The 20,570-nt window shown below is 38.4% G+C and overlaps 2 protein-coding genes across 2 annotated transcripts in view; one reads left to right on the top strand and one right to left on the bottom strand.

Moving 5' to 3' along the window:
• Positions 1–2,793: 2,793 nt before the first annotated feature.
• On the top strand, positions 2,794–18,138 carry acp2 (acid phosphatase 2, lysosomal). Its single transcript, XM_012814804.3, has 11 exons — positions 2,794–3,189; positions 4,113–4,208; positions 6,046–6,132; positions 6,351–6,503; positions 7,166–7,264; positions 7,376–7,465; positions 9,981–10,113; positions 12,408–12,496; positions 13,647–13,753; positions 14,501–14,676; positions 16,924–18,138. The coding sequence occupies exons 1-11, from the start codon at positions 3,100–3,102 to the stop codon at positions 17,058–17,060; spliced, it is 1,257 nt and encodes a 418-aa protein (XP_012670258.2). The 5' UTR covers positions 2,794–3,099; the 3' UTR covers positions 17,061–18,138.
• Positions 18,118–20,570, bottom strand: part of LOC105889148 (sorting nexin-1) — a 14,811-nt gene continuing 12,358 nt past the window's right edge. Inside the window, exons 13-15 of the mRNA XM_012814940.3 lie at positions 19,735–19,815; positions 19,575–19,646; positions 18,118–19,467 (exon numbers count right to left, since the gene is read on the bottom strand). Of these exons, the coding sequence (XP_012670394.2) occupies positions 19,417–19,467; positions 19,575–19,646; positions 19,735–19,815 (204 nt within the window). The 3' untranslated portion in view covers positions 18,118–19,416. The remainder of the gene's footprint in view (positions 19,468–19,574; positions 19,647–19,734; positions 19,816–20,570) is intronic.

Genomic DNA, 20,570 nt, shown 5'->3' with positions numbered 1-20,570 from the left:
ATTTCTGGCAGAATATGCGAAGACTATGAACCTAGTTGCAAAGGCCCTTGATGAGAGACCAATGTGCAAATGGGGTGGAGGTCTACTTGAATTCCAATAAAGTTTGAGAAAAACATGCTCTTCGAGTTTGTTGTCTTTGACAGCATTATTATATTTCTGTAGGACATTTTTTACCATGTCTTGGGCTCCATGTAGCACTCATCAGCTATTAAATTAAGCTTCTATCTCTTACAGTCGTGTCAATTATATTAAGTCCAACTAGTTTAGCTTTAAAAAAAAAAATTCATTTTTTATTAAGGTTACTTTTTACTTTTATACTTTAAGTAAATTTTAGAGCCTGTACTTTTTTACTTTTACTTGAGTAAAGAGGTTAAGTCGATACTTCAATATTTACCAGAGTATTTTTAAACTCCAGTATCAATACTTCTACTTGAGTAACGAATGTGTTTACTTTTGACACCACTGCAATTCTCTTACTCCTCCAGTCGATGTGGGGGTTATGCTTAGCAAGCCAGGGGTGCCCAAGAACCATGGAAGCTTGTGGAGAATCAATGACATAAAAACTCAACTGTTCATGATGGTTGCCAGAAAGACAAGACAATCAGTATTGACATGCAGCTATGATAAAATGCAATTAGTATGTAATTCAGAATTTTGACTAAGGCCGTTTCAGTGCTGTGATGGGCGGTAAAGCCAGATTGGAAGTCTTCTTGAATATTGTTTTTATGTAGAAAGGAAGTAAGTTGCTTTGCTATACTTTTTCAAGTATTTTTCACAAGAAAGGGAGGTTGGATATAGGTGTATTAGGATCAAGGTACGTTTTTTGGAACGATGGTTTGATCAGTGCTATTTGGAATGATTGTGGAGCATATCCTGAAATTAGTGAATTGTTCATTACTTTAAGTAGTGTCTCATTTAGTGTAGTGCGTGTTTAAGTAGTTTTGTAGGGATAGGGTCTAGTAGGCACGTTGATGATTTAGATGAGGAGATCAGGGAATTGAGTTCAGGGAGGTAAATGGGTGTGAAGGATTCACCAGGTTGTGTGGGTGTTCCAGGGGTAGTCATAGTGCATCCAAAAAGGGCTACAGGGTCATGGAGGGGGAGGAAAATGTGAATTGTTATTGAAAAAGGTCATAAATCATAATCTTTTTCAGTGGTGCAACAGTGTCAATGGTTGAGCAAAGCACACTTGTGACATCATTAGTAGGTTGTTGTGAGTTGGGGATGTGCTTGTGCCACCTTCAGTGCCTGGAGTAAGAGCTGGGGCGAGTGTGGCTAGTAGTTTTGACATTCATTCTGTTGTAGTATTGTAAGGAGTGGGTTAATTCCGATGTTGCACAGAGTTCTAATAGCATGTTGAAAGTAATTAGGTGATCCAAAAGTTATAAACAATGCACAAAAAGTAAGGAAATTTGTGTTTGGTAGATTATTTCTTTGTTGTAACAATGCTTCTTGGCAATGAATATTATACTGTTGGAAAGCCTGTTTATTTCCCTTTTAAATGGCGCCACATTTGTAAGGAACATGCATTTGGGGGATGAGCAGCAGAGCTGAGTATGTGGTTGCGCCCATGAAATATTTGCCAAAATGGCTAAATGCTAAACAGTTTATTCTTATGTTGGTATTCACTCTTGTTTTGAGTTGTTTGGTGGATTGGATGATTGAACTCTTGATCAGTAACAAGGAACAAACGAGACATATTGGCAATTTTACACTTTATTCATTTAATACAGCCTCAGGAGCGGGTGGAAGATCCATACGCAGCCACAACAGCCTGGCACCACCTCCTCATGCTGGTCACCAACCTGGTCACACATTGCTGTGGGATGGCATTCCATTCCTCAACCAAGAGTCGTTACAGATCAGCCATCGTGGTTGTGTTGGTCACAAACACGTACAGCACGCCCAAGCTGATACCAAAAGTGTTAAATTGGGTTGAGGTCTGGACTCATGGCAGGCCATTCCATTCTCTCCCTGATGGTGTATTAAATGAATAAAGTGTAAAATTGCCAATATTTCTTGTTTGTTCCCTGTTACTGATCGAGAGCTCAATCATCCAATCCAACAAACAACTCAAAAAAAGAGTGAATACCAACAGGAGAATAGGAGAATTTTGGCATATTTTTCATGGGCGAAACCCACATACTGCATGCTCCTTACAAATGTGGCACCATTTAAAAGGGAACTAAACAGGCTTTCCAACGGTATAAGATGTATTGCCGAGAAGCATTGTTACAACAAAGAAATAATCTACCAAACACACATTTCCTTACTTTTTGTGCTATATTTAGTTGGCCCTAACAGAACATATGTAACTCTAATGAATTGGGTACTATGCACTCGTTGAAAACATTTAAAACAAAGCTTTTATTTAACCTTCAAGCGAGCAAGACCACTGTGAATGAAAATTGAGAACCAGAAAGGATGCAAAACGTTTACTTTCAAAACAATTATGTAAATGTGTTATTTCTGGACAACTCTATAGTCACATGAATGACGTATTCAAAAGTAATATTTGTATTGTTTATACCTTTTACATCCTTATGTATACTTATTGAAGTTTTAGTGCCATCTAGTGGTAAGGTTGTTGAATTGCAACCAACTGAAGCCATTTCTCAAACCAAAAAACTACACTCTGTAGCTTTAAGTTGATTAAAAAAGATAACACCTTCGATTCAGCCACTTCCTCGTTATTCCGAGCATAGAGGTCATCTGTTTCTGGTCAAGCGTCGAAGTAACGTATTTCCGGTGAAGATGGAGCTCAGTCTTCAGCCAGAGCAGAACCCGTCTAAATTCTATGGCTAGACCCTCTTGGTGCTCTGATGGGGGGCTCTTCGCACTTTTCGAAAGTTTACATACCTCCCTGAAACTGCTGGTCAAGAACTGCTGAATTTGAATCTGTGGCTCTGCGGGTCTGCAGTCAGACCCTTCTCGCTAACGAATGTGTTGGGACGTTGCCTAGTACTTACAGTAGGTGGCAGCAACCAATTTAGAAAGTGTCAACTCTCCCAACAAATCAAAAAGGAAGTAGTTATTGCGCCGCTACACCGGCTTTGCGACTGGTGACCACTGCACTGCTGTATTTTGAAGTGTTGAAGAATGTGGCCGTCATTTTTACGATTCCTGTGGGTATTTTATATTGCTTTGAACGCCTGTTCTGGAGAAAGACGCCTAAAATACGTCACATTAGTAAGTCCATACTAACCATATTAACCTTGAAGAAAACCTCTTAGATTAATGTTCTGTTGTTAATCAACCACTTTTAACTCTTTTAACGTAACGTCAACTCTGCTAGTAGCCCTAAGCCCTTTACAGCCTATATCATAATTTGCAGTCAGCTCAACTGCCTATCTATAGTGCAAGGCGTTGTTTTCGTTAGATATTCTTGCTATATATAACCTTAGGAAAATACAATCTGTTTTTGCTAGCCACTGAGTTTGCTAATTTTTTTTTGGTTTTCATGTTTGCCATTAAGGTGAAAACTTAAGCAGACTTTCGCTTTGCAAAGGACAAGCATAAAGAGTAACGTTAGTGGGTTCAAAAAGGAACCAAGTAGCCATATGCTGAATATTTGGTTACCTACATGAGCATCCCGTTTTCACTCGACTGGGTTATCACGTTAGCCCCAGGAGGCTACCCACGTATGTTATTGCTACATTTGAAGTGGACAAAGAAATAACTAGCTCGCTATGCCAGTCTCACAGGTCATGGGGTTTGCAATGCCTGTCATTGCCTAAGAATAGCCTTGCTTACCGCAGGCATGCCTACATTTCTTTGTTCATGGTATAGCATATTAGTACGTCAAAACTACTTGTTTTGTCGAGCTTGTCTTTATATTGTGTGAAGTATATAAACTACAAAAGTTATTATAACGGAAGTGTGTCTGTAATGAACACCTAGGTTTTTCTTTCACATACCGTGGAAGTCGGTTGAATACATACCCCAAAAACAGATGCTATCGAGGCATGGGTTAGGTATGCCTCCAAGGAGCAAAACGGCTGTATTTTCATTATTTGACTAAACTGTAGCAGATTATGTTATGATAACAGTCCACTATGTTGTGCCTGAATGAGAGATATTTACTTTGTTTTTGATTGTGTGTTTACACCTAGCTATATCGGCATGGAGACCGCTCCCCTGTCAAATCCTACCCAACAGATCCGTACAAAGAGAGTGCTTGGCCCCAGGGTTTTGGCCAGCTGACTCAGGTATGTCCTTCACATGATGCAAGTTTGTGTTTCGCACTGTGTCTCACTGTGACTGGGAAGGTGATTGGAGACATTACTATTTGTATTTGTTTAATACATAGGATTGGTTGTGTAAGGCCAAAAGTGGGGGTGACCTAGTACATAAAAATTGTTTGTCAGAAGCAAGGATATAATTGTTTTCCATTTTTAAATGTATTTTTTTTTAATATAGTATGTTTGTATTCAGTCTGAATTTCCATTTAGTTTTAGTTAGTTTCACTACAGGAATAGAAGAATAGGAAGATAAAAAGAGAGAGCAAGAGACCTCAAAAGCTGCTTAAGTTGGTTCTCTAGGGTCTTGGGTATGCTCTAAGCACAAAGGCTCTTAATCATGCTATTCATATAAGCAAATACATCTAACATTTATGACCCTATCATCGTAGTATCACAATGGAGGGCTATTGCATATTCAAAGGGGGCTATTAACACTCTCCCCATCCTAACACAAAGTCTTCTCACAAGGGAATGCCTTTTGGAGAAGAGAATAAGGCAACTGTTTTACAGAAATCTTCACACTATCTGCGGTATTCATTATACCTACACATGCAAATGTAATGTTGGCACAAGTTACACTCCATAACTGTCCAAGCCCACACTGTATGAGTAAGCACACGCAGTAAACTAAGAAAAAAAGACTACATTTTTAAGCTATACACAGGAAAAGATTATAAATTACTTGTTATTGGTTGGTGACTTCCTACAGCAGCCAATCCTCTCACTGTCACATGCAAGGACTCAACAGCAACCTTACCAATATAACAACTGCCCAACCATAGGTCCCGAGCAGCAGGATACAACGACACACAACTGGCTGGTGACAGCCGTAACACACACTGCATGTTGTATCCTGAATCTGTAAAGGGACTCCTTCACAGTACGCCATGCATCTGTCTGTAGCCCACAAGTGTTAAACACTACAATAGGACTGCCCAACCATAGAACCAAAATGCTTCCTTAATCACATCTTCATAGGGAATCTTTAACACAGATGTACACAGTGCACTCACACTCAGAATAGAACTACATGCCTAGTCTCATAGCAGTCACAACCATACACTGTGGAACTTGAAGTGGGTTACCGAGATCAGCCAGCAATTTCCAATCCCGTGTTTTGCCCCATTTGCCAGTCCTGTCTGTACGTAGATACAAAGGGGTGCCTTATGGAGGTTATAATATTCTGTATTAGTTGAAACTAATTTAGAGAGCTGTTGATTTAACTGTGTGTTCATTATGGAGGCTGCAGTTTCTTGTGCTGTTGAATCGTATTTCGTTGTGTTGATGTGTTTCTATTATTTTGTATTTTTACATTATATTAGCCACAAGCATATTTAATATTGCACTGTAGCAAAGGCTCAAAGCTAGTGCTTAGGTAACATCATAAGGGGAGCTCTAATAACCTAAACAATGAACGTTCATATAGCTATCTAATGACCTACAACAGGTCATATTTCATGAGCGAGCATGCAAACATTAACGTATATAAATTAATATCTTAAGTAATTTCTTAGTATTTCTTCTACAGATTTTTATATGTAGTACTTGCATATCACATTAATTACGTTCTTCAATAAAAATCAAAAGCTCTACAGTGAGATAGAAATGGCCTAAAAATGAAAACTTTTTTAGGGAACGTGGAACCTACATTTACATATTAACCCTATTTACTTCCACTTTTTTACAAGTAAGAACAAGTAACCATTTTACACATAGAAATCTGCATATTGTGTATCTTTCAGAGAGCTATGGTGTTCGGTCACTTATGTTTGTAGCCATGATCTCATCCTTACTCTTCTTTTAGGTAGGAATGAAACAACACTATGAGCTGGGACAGATGCTTCGCAAACGTTATGAAGGATTCCTCAATGAAAGCTACAACCGTCATGAGGTAATTCTTAACAGTCTCAAAAGAAAATCAAAGCACTGCGAATGTGTGTAATGAAAACTGTTGTCTACACTAATTTGCTGCATACTGAAAATGGTCATAACATTTTAGATTTAACATTTCAAAATGTTCAACAAGACCCTGAGTTTGTGCTGTTCAATACCAATGTTTGTGATGCTTTAGAAGTTTAATTCTTCATCATGGTTCACTTTTGTTTCCAGATTTTTGTACGGAGTACTGACTATGATCGAACACTGATGAGTGCAGAGGCCAACTTGGCTGGGCTTTACCCACCCAATAATTCGCAGGTCTTTGAATCAAGTGTGCATTGGCAACCTATACCTGTTCACACAGTTCCCCAGAGTCAGGAGAGGGTAAGTGTTATAAGTCTATTATTGAGCACACTGCACACAATGAGCTCACAGAGGAGAGACAAACAAATGGTGTTGGTAATGCATGGATACAAACACTCGCTTCATTTGGGTTGGGCATGTCGTGGCGTGTGGAAATAGTCTAACAGACTGGACTAGCAAGCTAGTTACCAAGCTAGCCAGCCAGCTAGTAGGCTATCCAGTCACTTGTCTTTATTTCATAACTGTCATTCTATTAAAGTAAGCACAGGATTAAATAGCTTGTGCATTTTGAGTGGTGATCTAGGCTACTGTTCAATCATGTTCAGTTGTCGTCAAGTCAAGCACAAGATGTCTTTTGGTGAAGAATGGAAACAAAATGTAATATAGCTGCAAGCTTACTTTAATCTTTGGAATTGTTCAACAGTTAGCACTTTATGCTCATTCTGGAAGGTAGTTTGTATTATATTATATTTTAATTATGTATTATAAAGAGAGTTCCTATAAATATTTAGTTTTAATGCTGCATGAAGAACGTTTGCTGAACTTAATTAACATAGCAATAATTCTTATATTCTGTATCCCTATATCCTATCAAATGTGTTTCCAATCCTGGGATGAATATTTCCCTACCCTCTGTCAGGTTGATGTGGATAGTCATGCCTTGTCTGATCTCTTGCCTTTAGTTGCTCTCATTTCCCATTGATGACTGCCCTCGCTACAAGATTCTCATGAATGAAACTGAGCAGACTGATTTCTTCCTTAATGTGACAGAAACATACAAAGTAAGGTTTTTGTTTGTTTGTTTGTTTGTTTTTTCCCCCCAATATTGTGTTTCTTTAATGCTGTAGTCATAGGCATAAGATCCCTCATTTCTTCATTCCTTCTTCACTCAGGATTTCCTGGAAATGGTGCGGAATGCAACAGGCCTGACTACTACCACTGTAGAAAGTATTTGGAGTGTCCATGACACCCTGTACTGTGAGGTGAGAGCCAAAGCCGACTAGAAATGTTAACCAGCTCAGCTATTGCCTTATACTGACTCCATAATGCTTCCTGTTTAAGTACCGGCCATTGCGTGTTAAAGTAAAGCATCACCTGGTACTGCTAATAAACTCCCTGATGAGAATATTTTCATAATCTTCACAGCCGATGCCAGGTTGTTGCCTGCTGGGCAGTTAGTTTAGTTTAGACTAAATACAACTGGTTCAGCTGTTAAAAACTGCAGCCTACATTTCTTGAAGGTGTGAGTATGGTTCAATAGAATGTCGTGTAAAGGGTATATGTAAACAATGTGGAAGTACCTCTGTCAAAATTGGCATATATCTGTGTTTGTGAGAAAAACTGCACAATATGCACTCCCCCTCTGACTTCAAAGAGGAACATAAGGGTCACATGTATCACATGATTTCAAAGCAAGTCTTCTGAATTGACCAGGCTGCATAACAACTGTACATTTCCCAAATCTTCAACACATACTTAAATCAAATTTACTGATCAGATAACTTCTTTTCTTGATCTTTCTCTGTAAAATGTCCCCCAGGAACAATGCATATCACCAATATTTTTTTCAAAGCAGGTTCACAATTTAGAATTCCTTGATTGAACAGAAATTAGGCCTTATTCATACACATTTTGCATTCAATTCCATATTGTTAACAACCCTTTGGTTACTGAATATGTTGTTTTTGATTTGAGGAGTGACAACTTGCTGGAAGCAGTGTCAGTGTCAGTGCATGCATGCAAGCTGTCAAGCATGAGAGTATAACTGTGAAGAAGGGGCACTTCTGACCGCTGGTGTCTTGTGACTAGACAGCTGAAAGAACTCGTGACATGCAGTGAAGTTTCATACCCTGCTGAAGTACCAGAGTGTGAAAGGCATTTAATGTTCTCAAACCTCAATCCAGAGTTGGGAATGTGAGGATTAATACAAAAAAACATAAAAGATGAGTCCCCTCTCCTGTGTGGACAGATGGCAAAATTATAAATAAAATCCACATCTAATTAAGATTGGAATTCAATATCCTGAATTATTCAGAAACCAAAGGGAACAGAGAACCAAACTCCCCCTCAAATGGAAAAACAAGGAAGTTCACCTTTGTCACTAGTACCAATCAAAGTTTTGCAGTAAAAGCCATAGTTTATAGTATAGTGCTGCACAACCCTTGTTTAAATTACACACTGCTGCAAATGCAATTATCTCAATATTATCCACTTTATTTATGTCAGGTTGAGAGGGCGTAAACTTTCATTTTGGCCGGTTTTAGAGGGTTTTTTTTTTTTTTTTTAAGAAACAAACATTCTATTGCAAGTTGTATTGACTTATATGGTTCTGGTATACTATAATTGTCTTAAATCTTGATATGCTGTAATAATTATTTTGGTAGAACATAAAATATTTAAAAAATGTAAAAAATATTTTGTAAAGTATAAAATGTCTGTAAAGCTCGCAACTAACACACCTAACTAACTGTGGTGTTTGAGACCAGCATTAAATAAATAAAAGATATGGCATTCACGAGGAAGCTGGGAAGATAAAACAAAGTCAAGTCAAGACCACAGATTGGCATAGAAATATAGCTGCAAGCAGCGATGAGGGGGCCAAGCAGGTCAGCAGTGCCTTGTCACCATGGCAACTTGATATCATATGGTTGAAAAGTTGTGTGCATACACACCTCCAATTTTTCCCTTTTTTGCTTCATTGCTTGGTGCCCAAATAGAGTCTTATTCAAGAGAGAAGGCAGATGACGAACTGAGAGAAGTACTGCAGGCAAAGGTGAAGAGTAAACTTGTTACACAAAGGAGGGCAGTGCTCCCCAGATGAACAAGGGAGAAGACAGCAAGCCAGGGCTCTGAAGTCTCAATTAAAAACTTCACACCTCTTTATCATTCAAATGTGACCACAGTATTGAAGTAAACCTAAAAGCTATTCCTTTCCAATAAAACCACTGAATTATTGATGAAGGCATCTAAAACAAGTGAAATGTGGTAAAGGTATTCACATCACAGAGCAACTGCTATGGTTGGATGCCATAAATACCTGCTTAATTTCTAGTACTATCCACACTGATAGCAGGAAGAAGGCTATCTTGGGGGGAGACAAAGACAGAGTATACATCCAGGGGTATGGGTTACAGAGTCAGATGATAGAAAATGATGTAAGCACTTAGTTCATGTTTGGCACAACAGGAGAACAGCAATATTCGGTTCCATCACCATTAAGGTGGCAAACTCTGTATTCATTTTAAAAACACCAATTGCGAGAGGTTGAGATAATGACATTTACAGAGGTTGTTTCACTAACTTTGGCTAGCTATCTCTGACAACATATTCCCTGAACCTGTGACACTCACTCCTGTCATTATTTGAAAATTCTGTCAATTTTGTAGAAATGATTTTAAAGCTTTGCATTTTGAGGGAAGGACATTCATATATTGTTATTCAAAAATTCATACACATTATTTGTGTGTGTGTGTGTGTTTTGTATTCTTTACAATGTAGTTCAAACATAACATGACAGCTCCATCATGGGTGACTCCTGAGGTCATGGAGAAACTGGGGAGACTAAAGAACTTCGGCTTCCAGCTGATGTTCGGAGTCTATAAGCAGAAAGAGAAGTGTCGGCTTCAAGGAGGTACGTTTATATTTGAATTGGGTGGAATAGTGTATTGCTCAGTCTGAGCCAATTTGTTTGTTTCCCAGCCAGGAATGTGAATGAACACTAGAGCTTTTTCTAAGCACCCACACACAGACCAGACAGCTAGTGGACTGTGAGGAGAAATTAGGTGAATTTGACAAGTGTACTGATTTGTTTTGTATTACACAGGGTGAAAAGAGGGGGTGATAATCTTAAAACAATTTTATTCATGAAAATAAATCACAGTAGTGGACCATATACAGTAGACTATAAAGCCTATAAGGCTATTCCTTGTAGCTTTTAAAGCTGGCTATACACAGGAAAAGATGTTTAATTCCTATTAGTGCTATTGGTTGAGGACTTCCCACAGCGGTCAGTTCTCTCACTGCCACATGCTATACACAATATACAAAGCAATACCCAGCAACCTAACCTAACCAACATAACAAGGACAGTACCTTGAACTCTGTCTTGTTCCTCAAACCAATCCTCAATAATTGGTGCATTGTGGCAGGGAGTTTATTTTTATTTTTATGACTACATGAAGCAAATAACATTGATTAGCGTGTAACTGCGACTCTTGTCAAAATGCACTATTGGAAGAAGATGACCCAGTAGAGGGAGTGTGATGCTATGGACTCTACTGGGAAACCCTGGGTCAGATATTCATGTGGATGTCAATGTGTAAAGTTCCGCCTACTTGAACATTGTTACTCAGTAAATCCCTTAATGGCAATGGTATTGCCTAATCACTGTGGCCTCTTGCAGTAGCCAAACACACCCTTGCTGTGCTGCAGACTTTGTTCAGGATAGGTTTTAGGAAGACCATGAATTCAAGGTAACCAGGCCTCTGGATTGAAATCTAACGGGCATCTGTGGGATGTGGTCTGATCGATGGCAGCTCATCAGTGGAGCTGCAGTGTAGACTGTACAATGCTCAGAGGAGTCTCTTCTCATGACACAGAGGAGTCATTGACTTCCTGAAAGTGTTTCGCAATTTGACCAGTAGAGTGTGGAGAGGTTGCAATACGTTCTCAATATTTCTCCATGTTTGTGCAACATCCTCGTCCCCACAAGCTCATGGTCTGATCAGTTTGTTAGTGTCTCTGACTGTAATGCTTCTGCAGATAGCAGAAAATAATTTTCAACTAGCCACAACAAACTGGTTAAAGACATTTTTAAAAGAGATGTACTGAATGTCATAGATGGAAATGATCAATAGGGTAGATGGAAGGATTGTCCTCTCCACTGCTTCTGTGCCAAACGTTCAGACACAAGGAGCAGAGGTGGTGCCAAAGAACAGGTGGAATAAAGAAGTAAAAAAGTCTTAAGAAGACCTTAGAAGAACAGTGATTGTGTCATGCTGACCACCACTGCAGCAGTTCCTTTTATTTTTGGTCTCTGATATCATATACTTAGAATTCACCAATCCACATGAAACTTTGCATGATTGTAACCCCACATGGCTGATGTGAAATAAAAGGTTTGTGTCCCTAGGTGGGTGTGTCCCTTCGTGCTAGCACCCCCTGAAGTTGGGTTGGCTCAAAACACTTTTTGGGCAATAGCTCAACAACTGTTTTGCCAAAAATTGTATCACATTCTTTAGACGCACGCCAAATTTCATAAAAGGTTGTCCATGGGTGGCAACTGACATATTTCAGTAGCTCGAAAACCTAAACCTTAAATCCTTACGTAACATTTACAAAATTCAAATGGTCCTCCTCTTTTACCTGTTGAAGCAGTCATCATCCACCTTTTTCCATTTGGGCCAGTTCACCCAAACAAACGCTGCTTTCGTCTATATTTAAAAGTATTATTATGATACTGTGTACCCCGTGATAGGTGAAAATTCACCCTAGTTACCTCAAGACTCCGGAGCTGTATATAAGTATATTTATTAGACAAACAACAATTGCTATCGGGCTCTATGTCGATACTCTATGTTGACTATTGTTTTTAAGCATATTCAATACTTTGCAAACAAATGTCAAATACATTTATACAAAAAAGCTCAAATTGTTCCTTATGTATACATGTAAACTTCCAAGCACCACCAACAGCTGACTTGGCTCTGATACAAGTTTTTTAACATGCTAGCTGTTGTCTTGGCAACATAATAGGCGTTGTCGTGCTGTGAAAGCTTTTCACAGGGTGTTCTGTCCCATTCTTTCTGGCCACTTTTAGAACCACAAACGCTGATTCTTCCAGGAAAGTTTACTTCACCTGCAACAACTAAATTGAAAGAAGCAAAATTAACCTCTTACCATTTTTGTCATTCTTTTAAATCTAAGGCCTGCTCTTGAATCAGATCATTATCAACATCTCTGCACACGCTGTTCCAGATTCTAAAGCCCCTCTGAAGATGGTTGTATACTCAGCGGTGAGTTAAGCTATTTGTACAGGTTTTCATGTGGTGCTACCAATGTCAGTGTTAAGTGGCTTTGTAAATTCAACAGTTTATGAATGGTGATTAAGAGGCATAAAGTTAGTAGAAATATTGACTGATGTGGGGAAAACACTGTCTCTATGTTGCATGCTACATTGGAGTGAAAAAAATATGCTTTCATTATGTTGCATACTATATATGAGAGAGTCTGGCACTGCATACTATATATGAGAGAGTCTGGCACTGCAAAATATCTACTGAGCATATAATGATACAGTGCCTATATTCACACCCTTGGACGTTCTCACCTTTTATCATTTTACAACATTGAATTATGTTTGATTTAATTTGGCTTTTTGACACTAATCAGCAGAAAAATGATTGCTCATGTCAAAATAAAAACAGATCTCTACCAGGTAATCTGAATTAATTAAAATTATAATATAAATATATGTTCAAATTGAAAGCCAGTGTTTATTAGAAGCACCTATGGCAGTAATTACATCTTTGAGCCTGTGGATTGTCTCCATCAGAACACTGCAAGTTTTTGGAACTGTTCAAGCTCTGTCAGGATTTCATGAGCTTTTCTGAACCCTCCTTTCAACCGTTCGACCCTTCTTGCGTGGACACTCAGTTTAGAGGATGGCCTGCTCCTTTACAGCTCTGCCACATTCCTTCTCCTGTACTCCAAGGGATATTCAGTGACTTGGAAATGTTCTTGTATCCATCCCCTGACTTATGCCTTCCAATTACCTTTTCGCAGAGTTAGTTTGGAGTGTTCTTTTATCTTCATGATGTAGTTTTTGCTAGGATACTGATTCACCTGGACTTTCCAGATTCAGGTGTATATACTACAATCACTTGAAACAGGTGGGGATGGATCCTTTTCATACGCACTGTAAAGGATTTAGGATTTCTGAATGGTAATGCAAAGACTGGGGATAGGTTAGCCTTGAGGCTTGCCTCAGCTATCAACTACTGAAGAAAGTATGAGTGAGTTTGCTGTTGTCATAGCTGGAATAATCATGAATAACACAGACAAATAAAGCATACTGGGTCCTCTATTTTACACTGAATAATTGCCCCTTTTGATGATCCACCAGAAAGGTTTAATTTTTGTGAAATGTATGTTTACTCGCTACAGCATGACACCACTGTAGTGGCTCTGCAGTCAGCTTTGGATGTATTCAATGGGCGGCAGCCCCCATACGCCTCATGTCACATATTTGAGCTGTACCAGGAAGACAATGGGTATGTTCTTGCCACATTTGATTTTTTGAGCTCATGTGCACTCTATATGCCAAATGTATTTATAGGTATTGGATAATAGACTAGATATTGGTAAAATAATACTGATGCTGTTTGGCCACACTCTAGGCTGTCTGACATAAGATAATGTTGCTTTGAAGCATTTTATAGAGAAATGTAACATTGTATGGTTTCTACAAAACTGACACTATGTGCATGTAATTAAGAATTTTAGCTGAGCATGGGAAATGTATTAATCTGTATGTTTGAACCTCTGGATGAACTCTGATAAATAGCACTCTAACTCAACAAGTACACATCTGAATCTTTTATATATATATAATTATATATAATTATTTTGTGTCAGTGAAAACACAAAACAATTCCATTTTGACCGTTCCTCTTTAATTCAATAATAGAACACCAGAGGGAATATATTCTGGTGAAATAACATCAACATATTGTGGTGAATAACACACAACCTAGAGTGTTTGCTTCTGTATCGATTCAGTCCAACAAAGAAAGAAGCCTTTATTTTGTTTAATATTGCAAATTCCTCCACAACTGGCTTGATGCTATGTAACAAAGTCACAGTGTAAACAAATAAAAATATGCTATTGTCGTGTCAGTGAAATTATAAATATGCATTTTCCAGGTGGCAAACCCATGCAGCTAGAAGTAGCCAGAAGGTATCTTTCTAGTTTACCATGCCTCCTTGTTTACTATCTGGTAACTTGCCTTGTTGTCTAGGTCCTTCACTGTGTCCATGTTGTACCGCAATGACAGCAGTAAACCACCTTATCCACTGGCCCTGCCGGGCTGTGAACAGTATTGCCCTCTGCAAGACTTCATTCGTCTCACTAAGGGGGTCATTACAACGGACTGGGAGAAGGAATGTCAGGTGGAAACTACAGCAAAAGACACAGGTCAGTGTTTTCACAGAATTTCATTTACTTTTTAATGTATAGATTCGGAGTTGCACAAATACATTTTATGTGGAAATACAACTTGCAACAAACAGACATTAAAAAAAAATGTTACTTCACGACCTTAAAAATAGAAATAGAAAAAGATTAACCAGTAATTATATGGCATGTCCAAATGTTTTGGCACCCTTCCACTTGTAAAGTCTAAAAACTTCATATTAACTAGTTAGGCCTTATTTAGTTTGACTATTATTAGAACTCGTTAGAAGGCAGGTCAAGAGCTGTCATGCAGAATGGTCAGCTCATGGCAATTCCAGAGGATGATAAATGATCTGACTCATCTAATGTTTCAACAGCACTCAACAAAGGTTCCTCTTAGCAACTGACAGTATCTGAAAGGAGCTATTTCATGCCCGCAAAGCAGCATAAGGTTTTATCAAAGCATTTCCAGCCTGTAATTCCTAATGACTAAAATGTTTTATTTTGAGTAAAGTTATCTGTGATATTTGGTTTCATTTTGTCCATTTGAACTTAGTCATGATAGGACCACTGCAAGTTCCTTCAGAATTTGAAGCAGATGATTTTGGCTGATCACAATGCCTTCTGGCTAAAACAGCAACAATATCTTTGTAAAATGTTCTGAGATTGAAATACAACTTTATTAACTGTAAGATTTCTGTAAGATTCTAGCAAGCAGGTGACACAGAATGTATGATACACCCATTTGTGACACCAATGTGGTCTATTATCTTGTGAGCACTAGCCTACATAATTATCTTGCGAGCACAGAAGTATGTTGTGCGTGCCAGAAATCTATTCTGTGTGGACGATATAATAAACTGTGTGAACTAGATAGTACATTTTGTCAACATGAAAAGTATTTTATGTACAAGACTTACATACAAATAAGAGAACAAATGGTACAAAAAAGATGATAAAATATGCTCCCAGAATAATAAATTGTGCGCGCTAGATAAAAATACTCTCTTTTCAAGTCTTCAGGGGCTCTGTAAACTACTAATAAAGTAGCCTATTAACACAATACACAATGTGAGACCATGTTTATGTGATACAGCCCACATTAATCTTGACAAGTTGTTAACTGTTAAGACAGATTTGACCTTTGATAACATTTTCATAACTTTTAACATAATCACCGGCTATTGTTCTATCTAGACTACACAAAATAAGTTTTGTGGGAATGTGTTTGAATAAACAATCTTAGTTTCATTCAGTGTGCTAACTTTTATCATTTGCTGAAATGATTTGTGATGATGAAACAATCTGACCTGACAACTGTACTGCTAGTTCACAAACAGGCAGGCTACTACAACTCCATCTAGTGGTGCTTCCTTATATGACACTGAAAGTCGGTAAAGGCCGAAATATGCTTCAATGACTGCGTTACTGTGTGGCCACACAGTTGCTTCGATGGACTTGTGAACCTTTAAAGTTCTCCGTCGGTTGGTGGGTGTCACAAAGCAATTCACCTCCATAACAGTATGGAGCGATGTTTTTTTTTTTTTTTGAAGACCAGGCAATGAAATTGCGACACTGAAAATAAAAAGATGGCGGACCAAACTCCATAGAGGGTCGTATTTGTACATAATAGTTGTTTGTTTGACTTTTTTTGTTTAGATTTTTAAAAAGTTACCGAGAAATAGACTATAGAAATAGAATAGTGCAATGTAAAAACCCCGTTATTGTAACTGAAAAATACGTCTGAGGGGATTTGCAAGGTGTCTGAGCCAGCTATCTAATGTAAGCATGCTACTACCCACAAGGTAAACAGCGATGGGTTGGACCAATACACTGTCCGATGTATATTATGCACAATATGTGCCTTTATTATGTCGCCAACAACATTTTGTTAGATTACACATACTCCATATTCAAACGCTTAGAAAAGAATGTATATAGACTTTTCCACAGGTCTGCAACTCTAATAAAGCCTGCTTCCGTGCATTTTTTTGAACATTTTCAGTGCACACGTTTTCAAACTAAATGTGTTATACTGCAAAATAAAAAACACTTCTGAAATGAGCAGCACATAGTAAATATTTCTTAAAGAATGAGTTACTACCATAACTAAATGGTTGAATATACAACCTCCATTTACTTGGTGGAATTCATCACTATTTAGCCGTGTGTCCATTTTTCAGTAACTTGACTGTTCTAGGCTGATCTTTCATCTTTACTCCCTGAGATTGCTGAATGTAACATCTGTATTTGCCTTCCCTCCCTCAGAAGTGATGATTGGGTTGGCAGTGTGTGCATGCCTCCTCCTTCTACTCATCGTGCTCCTCTTCACTGTGCTCTGCCGGAAACGGGAGACCTCAACTGGCTACAGTCACGTCATTAATGATGGAGATGAGAACTCCTGACAGTCATACCGGCTTTTGAGGAAAGCAGACACATGGGACAGCGAGGATGACCTGTGAACGATACATCGAGCCGCCCCTCATACAGCATACTGTTTAGGATGAAACGGATGAGAACATATTGAAATATGTTGACTGATTGTACTTAAGAATTTGAGTTTGCTTGTCAATAAGTTAAAAGATTGGACTTGACAGTGCTGCAAAAATTGTCTCGCTTACCTGCCGAACATGAGTTGTTTGCCACATGATGAATTGGCCCGGAATTACAGTGAAAATTACTGAAATCTACTGGAAGAATCTAGAAAACTATGTTAGGTGTTGCTATGATATCTGTGTGTTTATCCATTGTTGCCTTTGTCACAATGCAGTAACCACAGTGAATGTCCACTGAATTGTTGCTTGGAGCAAGGTATTGACTATGTCCTTCCTTGACAGGGACCAACATGGTTGTGTTTTTGTGTGAATTCTGTTTACATACGGTCATTGTGCCACTTTAAAAAGTGGTTGTGTGAACCCACCAAAAGGGAATAGCTGGTAGTGCTTCATGTCTCTTAGCTTTTTATGTTTAGTACACTGTCTAATACAATGCTACTTGCTATTCAACTAATCAATGGCTGTCCAGTCCTGTCCTGATTACTGCTTGGCAATTGACCAACTTTCCACATTTTTTTCCACAGAAGAGTTAATAATGGTGTGGTAGAATTGATATGATTTTTTATGTTTCAATAATTTGTCAAATGGAATTATCCTGACAGTGATTTGCACATTTTGGAAAACACCTCAAGCAAAAATGATTGTGCCAATTTAGTATTTATATAATAAATTAGATTTTGAATCCCCCTGGTGGACATCTTTATGGGATGTAATTAATTAATACTGAAATGATTTGTCTGACTTCCACTCTGTAGTGAGGATCTAAATATTTGTAAAATTATATAAGCTTTGTTCTAGTTGTTTTTTATATGAATTGTTTACAAGGTGTCCAATTTTCTCTCAGACTGTATATATGGAATATTTTAAAATGGCAAAGGAAAGGGAATGTAAAAATGAAATATGCAAATAAATACAATGATTTTACTAACATTTTACCACATGTGAAATGCATTACAACATTACATCCCTTATCCCTCAGTCATCAGGGTAGGTCATTACACTTTTCACCAAATTAAGCTAAATTCTTCTCACGTTCTTCTACTGGTCCATCCAGTGTGTGCTCAAAAAAAAGAAACTCCCATTTAAAGAGCCAGGACCGTTCATGAACCAAAAAGTGGGTTGGACCAGACCATACACGATCCCAGCCAATCGGCAAGTGGTACTCCTGCGCAATCAGATTGCTTCAGGGGCATGGAACGGTGGATTGTATTTGATTTGCCTTTCAGCGCAACGACCTTTCGCCAGGATCAAGCATCACACCTTTAAATTTTGACCTGACCCTAGCAACAACACTCTTTAATGTATAGATCGGTCTATGACTTGTAAACACAACAAGGAGTAAAATGTTTATTATTAATAGTACTCCTTCTTTAACAAAGTGCACAAGGAATGCAACTGAGCTGCAAAACTGGTTAACACACAGTGCAAAAAATCAGCCAGCAGTAGCTGGTAAGATCACTGATTTGCAGTCTATAATACAGCAGAGCTTGACAACACCAACAATGTCAACACTACCACTTAGTTTAATGTATGGAAATAATTCTCAAACTGTCAAGTATCTTCTGCTGAATCAAAGGTGGAATCAAAATATTTAACCCATACTGTATATGATTTGCTCCCCAAGTACCCAGCTCAATGTTCTCCCCTGCCTCTCAACACTGTCTGATAAAGAAGCAAGCCATATACCACAAAATAATGTGGAAATGCCAGTAACCACTTACTACTAATCTAATGAATGTAAAGCATTACATATGCATTTCAGCTAATAACAAAGTAATTGTAAAAAAGTGTTAATATTTAAAGTAACAAAGCAAAGTAATATGATAAATACACTGACACTGCTAACAGAGACCTTCACCACCATACACAAGCTGCAATCCAGTTGGACAGGTTGTTGGGGGTGACAGACTGCGATACAATGTCTTCTGCTTGACCACTCCAGGGTAAACACCATTTCTGTGTCTTGGCTCTTTCCAACTCTTGGCTTTACACACAATGGGCAACTGATACTTGTTTTTCATGTACTACTTTCCTCTAAGGCCCAGAAACTGAGTAATATTGGGAGAATGAGAGTACAGACATAAGCAACACCGCAGAGCTATGGAAGTACTTGCATAAAATTACAGGATACAAAAGAAGTGTTCCTGGTCATTTTCAAGTTGTTTGGTCAAGTGTGCTGACAGTATCTTCTTAGCCGTGAATTCACTCATACAATTGCCTTTGCCTCAGGTAGGAATGCCTCCCAGTACTTGATGAGCTAGATGTGCAGAAATATTGGTTAGCAATGATTCAAATACAAGTTAAACATAATGTAAGCAAAACAGAATCTACTCAATGATGCACATTTAACAGATAGAGACCTACCCTTTGTTGAGAGAGCAGGAGAGACTCTAGATACTTTACGATGTGGATTTTGAAATCCCTTGCCTTTTCTTTCTGCAGTTCAGTACAAGCACAATGAGCAGATGCATCTGTGCATGATTGACTATTGTCATTTCTAGAAGTATGCAGGAAATGTTCATACCTCAAACCTGAGTACCTCTTGGCGAACTGTTGTGCAGATCCTCTCAAAGTCTCTTTCATATTGGGTGACTTTTGCCTCCCACTGTTTACAATAAAAATATATAACTGTGAGCTTTTAAAAAATAACCAGCCCCGATGTGCCCAAATCTAGGGCCTTACGTATCAATGCACAAATTGTGCTGAGCACTTTTTTACTCATAAAAGGTTTTTTTGTTTTTTAAATAAAAATTCACTTGCTGGGAAAACATGCCTTTGCGCATGGATGTCGATTTGGCATATGCATTATGTTTGTGATCTGCAGATCGACAACACCAAGAGCAACTAACAATGATGCAAGTAGGTTAAACGGTCTGTGTATCAATTACTGTGGTCAAGAATTCTAGAGCACGTGTTGGTTCTTGTGCCTTATACTGTCAGAACTAAACTGTCATGCAAATTTTATGGGAAATCCAGTTTCACCCAGTTGACTTCAAGGAATATTTAACAGTATGGAGACCAATATTATAATGTGTTTTGCACCAATGACCTTCTGTGGGCAGGTTAACCTGAAAGATTTACATGCTAATCGACCCTTACAAGGATCATTTTGGGAGCGGATGTTGACTGCGTTCATGTGCCCTATTTGACACCGACTAAACTCACTCTCAGCTTTATGGAGAGGACTGGGCATATGTTGTGCGCGCTCAAGTTGTATGCAAACAATGATACACTTGGCCCTTAATGTTATAACATTTGTTTCTCCACAGCACTAATTATTTCATGAGCTATAATGTATATATTTCTCCACTGCATGGACAGTTCTGGAACCTAATTATAGGAAACCTTTTTGTTCCTTCC

This window comes from Clupea harengus, chromosome 6 (assembly GCF_900700415.2).
Source record: "Clupea harengus chromosome 6, Ch_v2.0.2, whole genome shotgun sequence".
Lineage (NCBI taxonomy): Eukaryota > Metazoa > Chordata > Actinopteri > Clupeiformes > Clupeidae > Clupea > Clupea harengus.
This window is presented reverse-complemented; position numbering and strand designations above follow the sequence as displayed.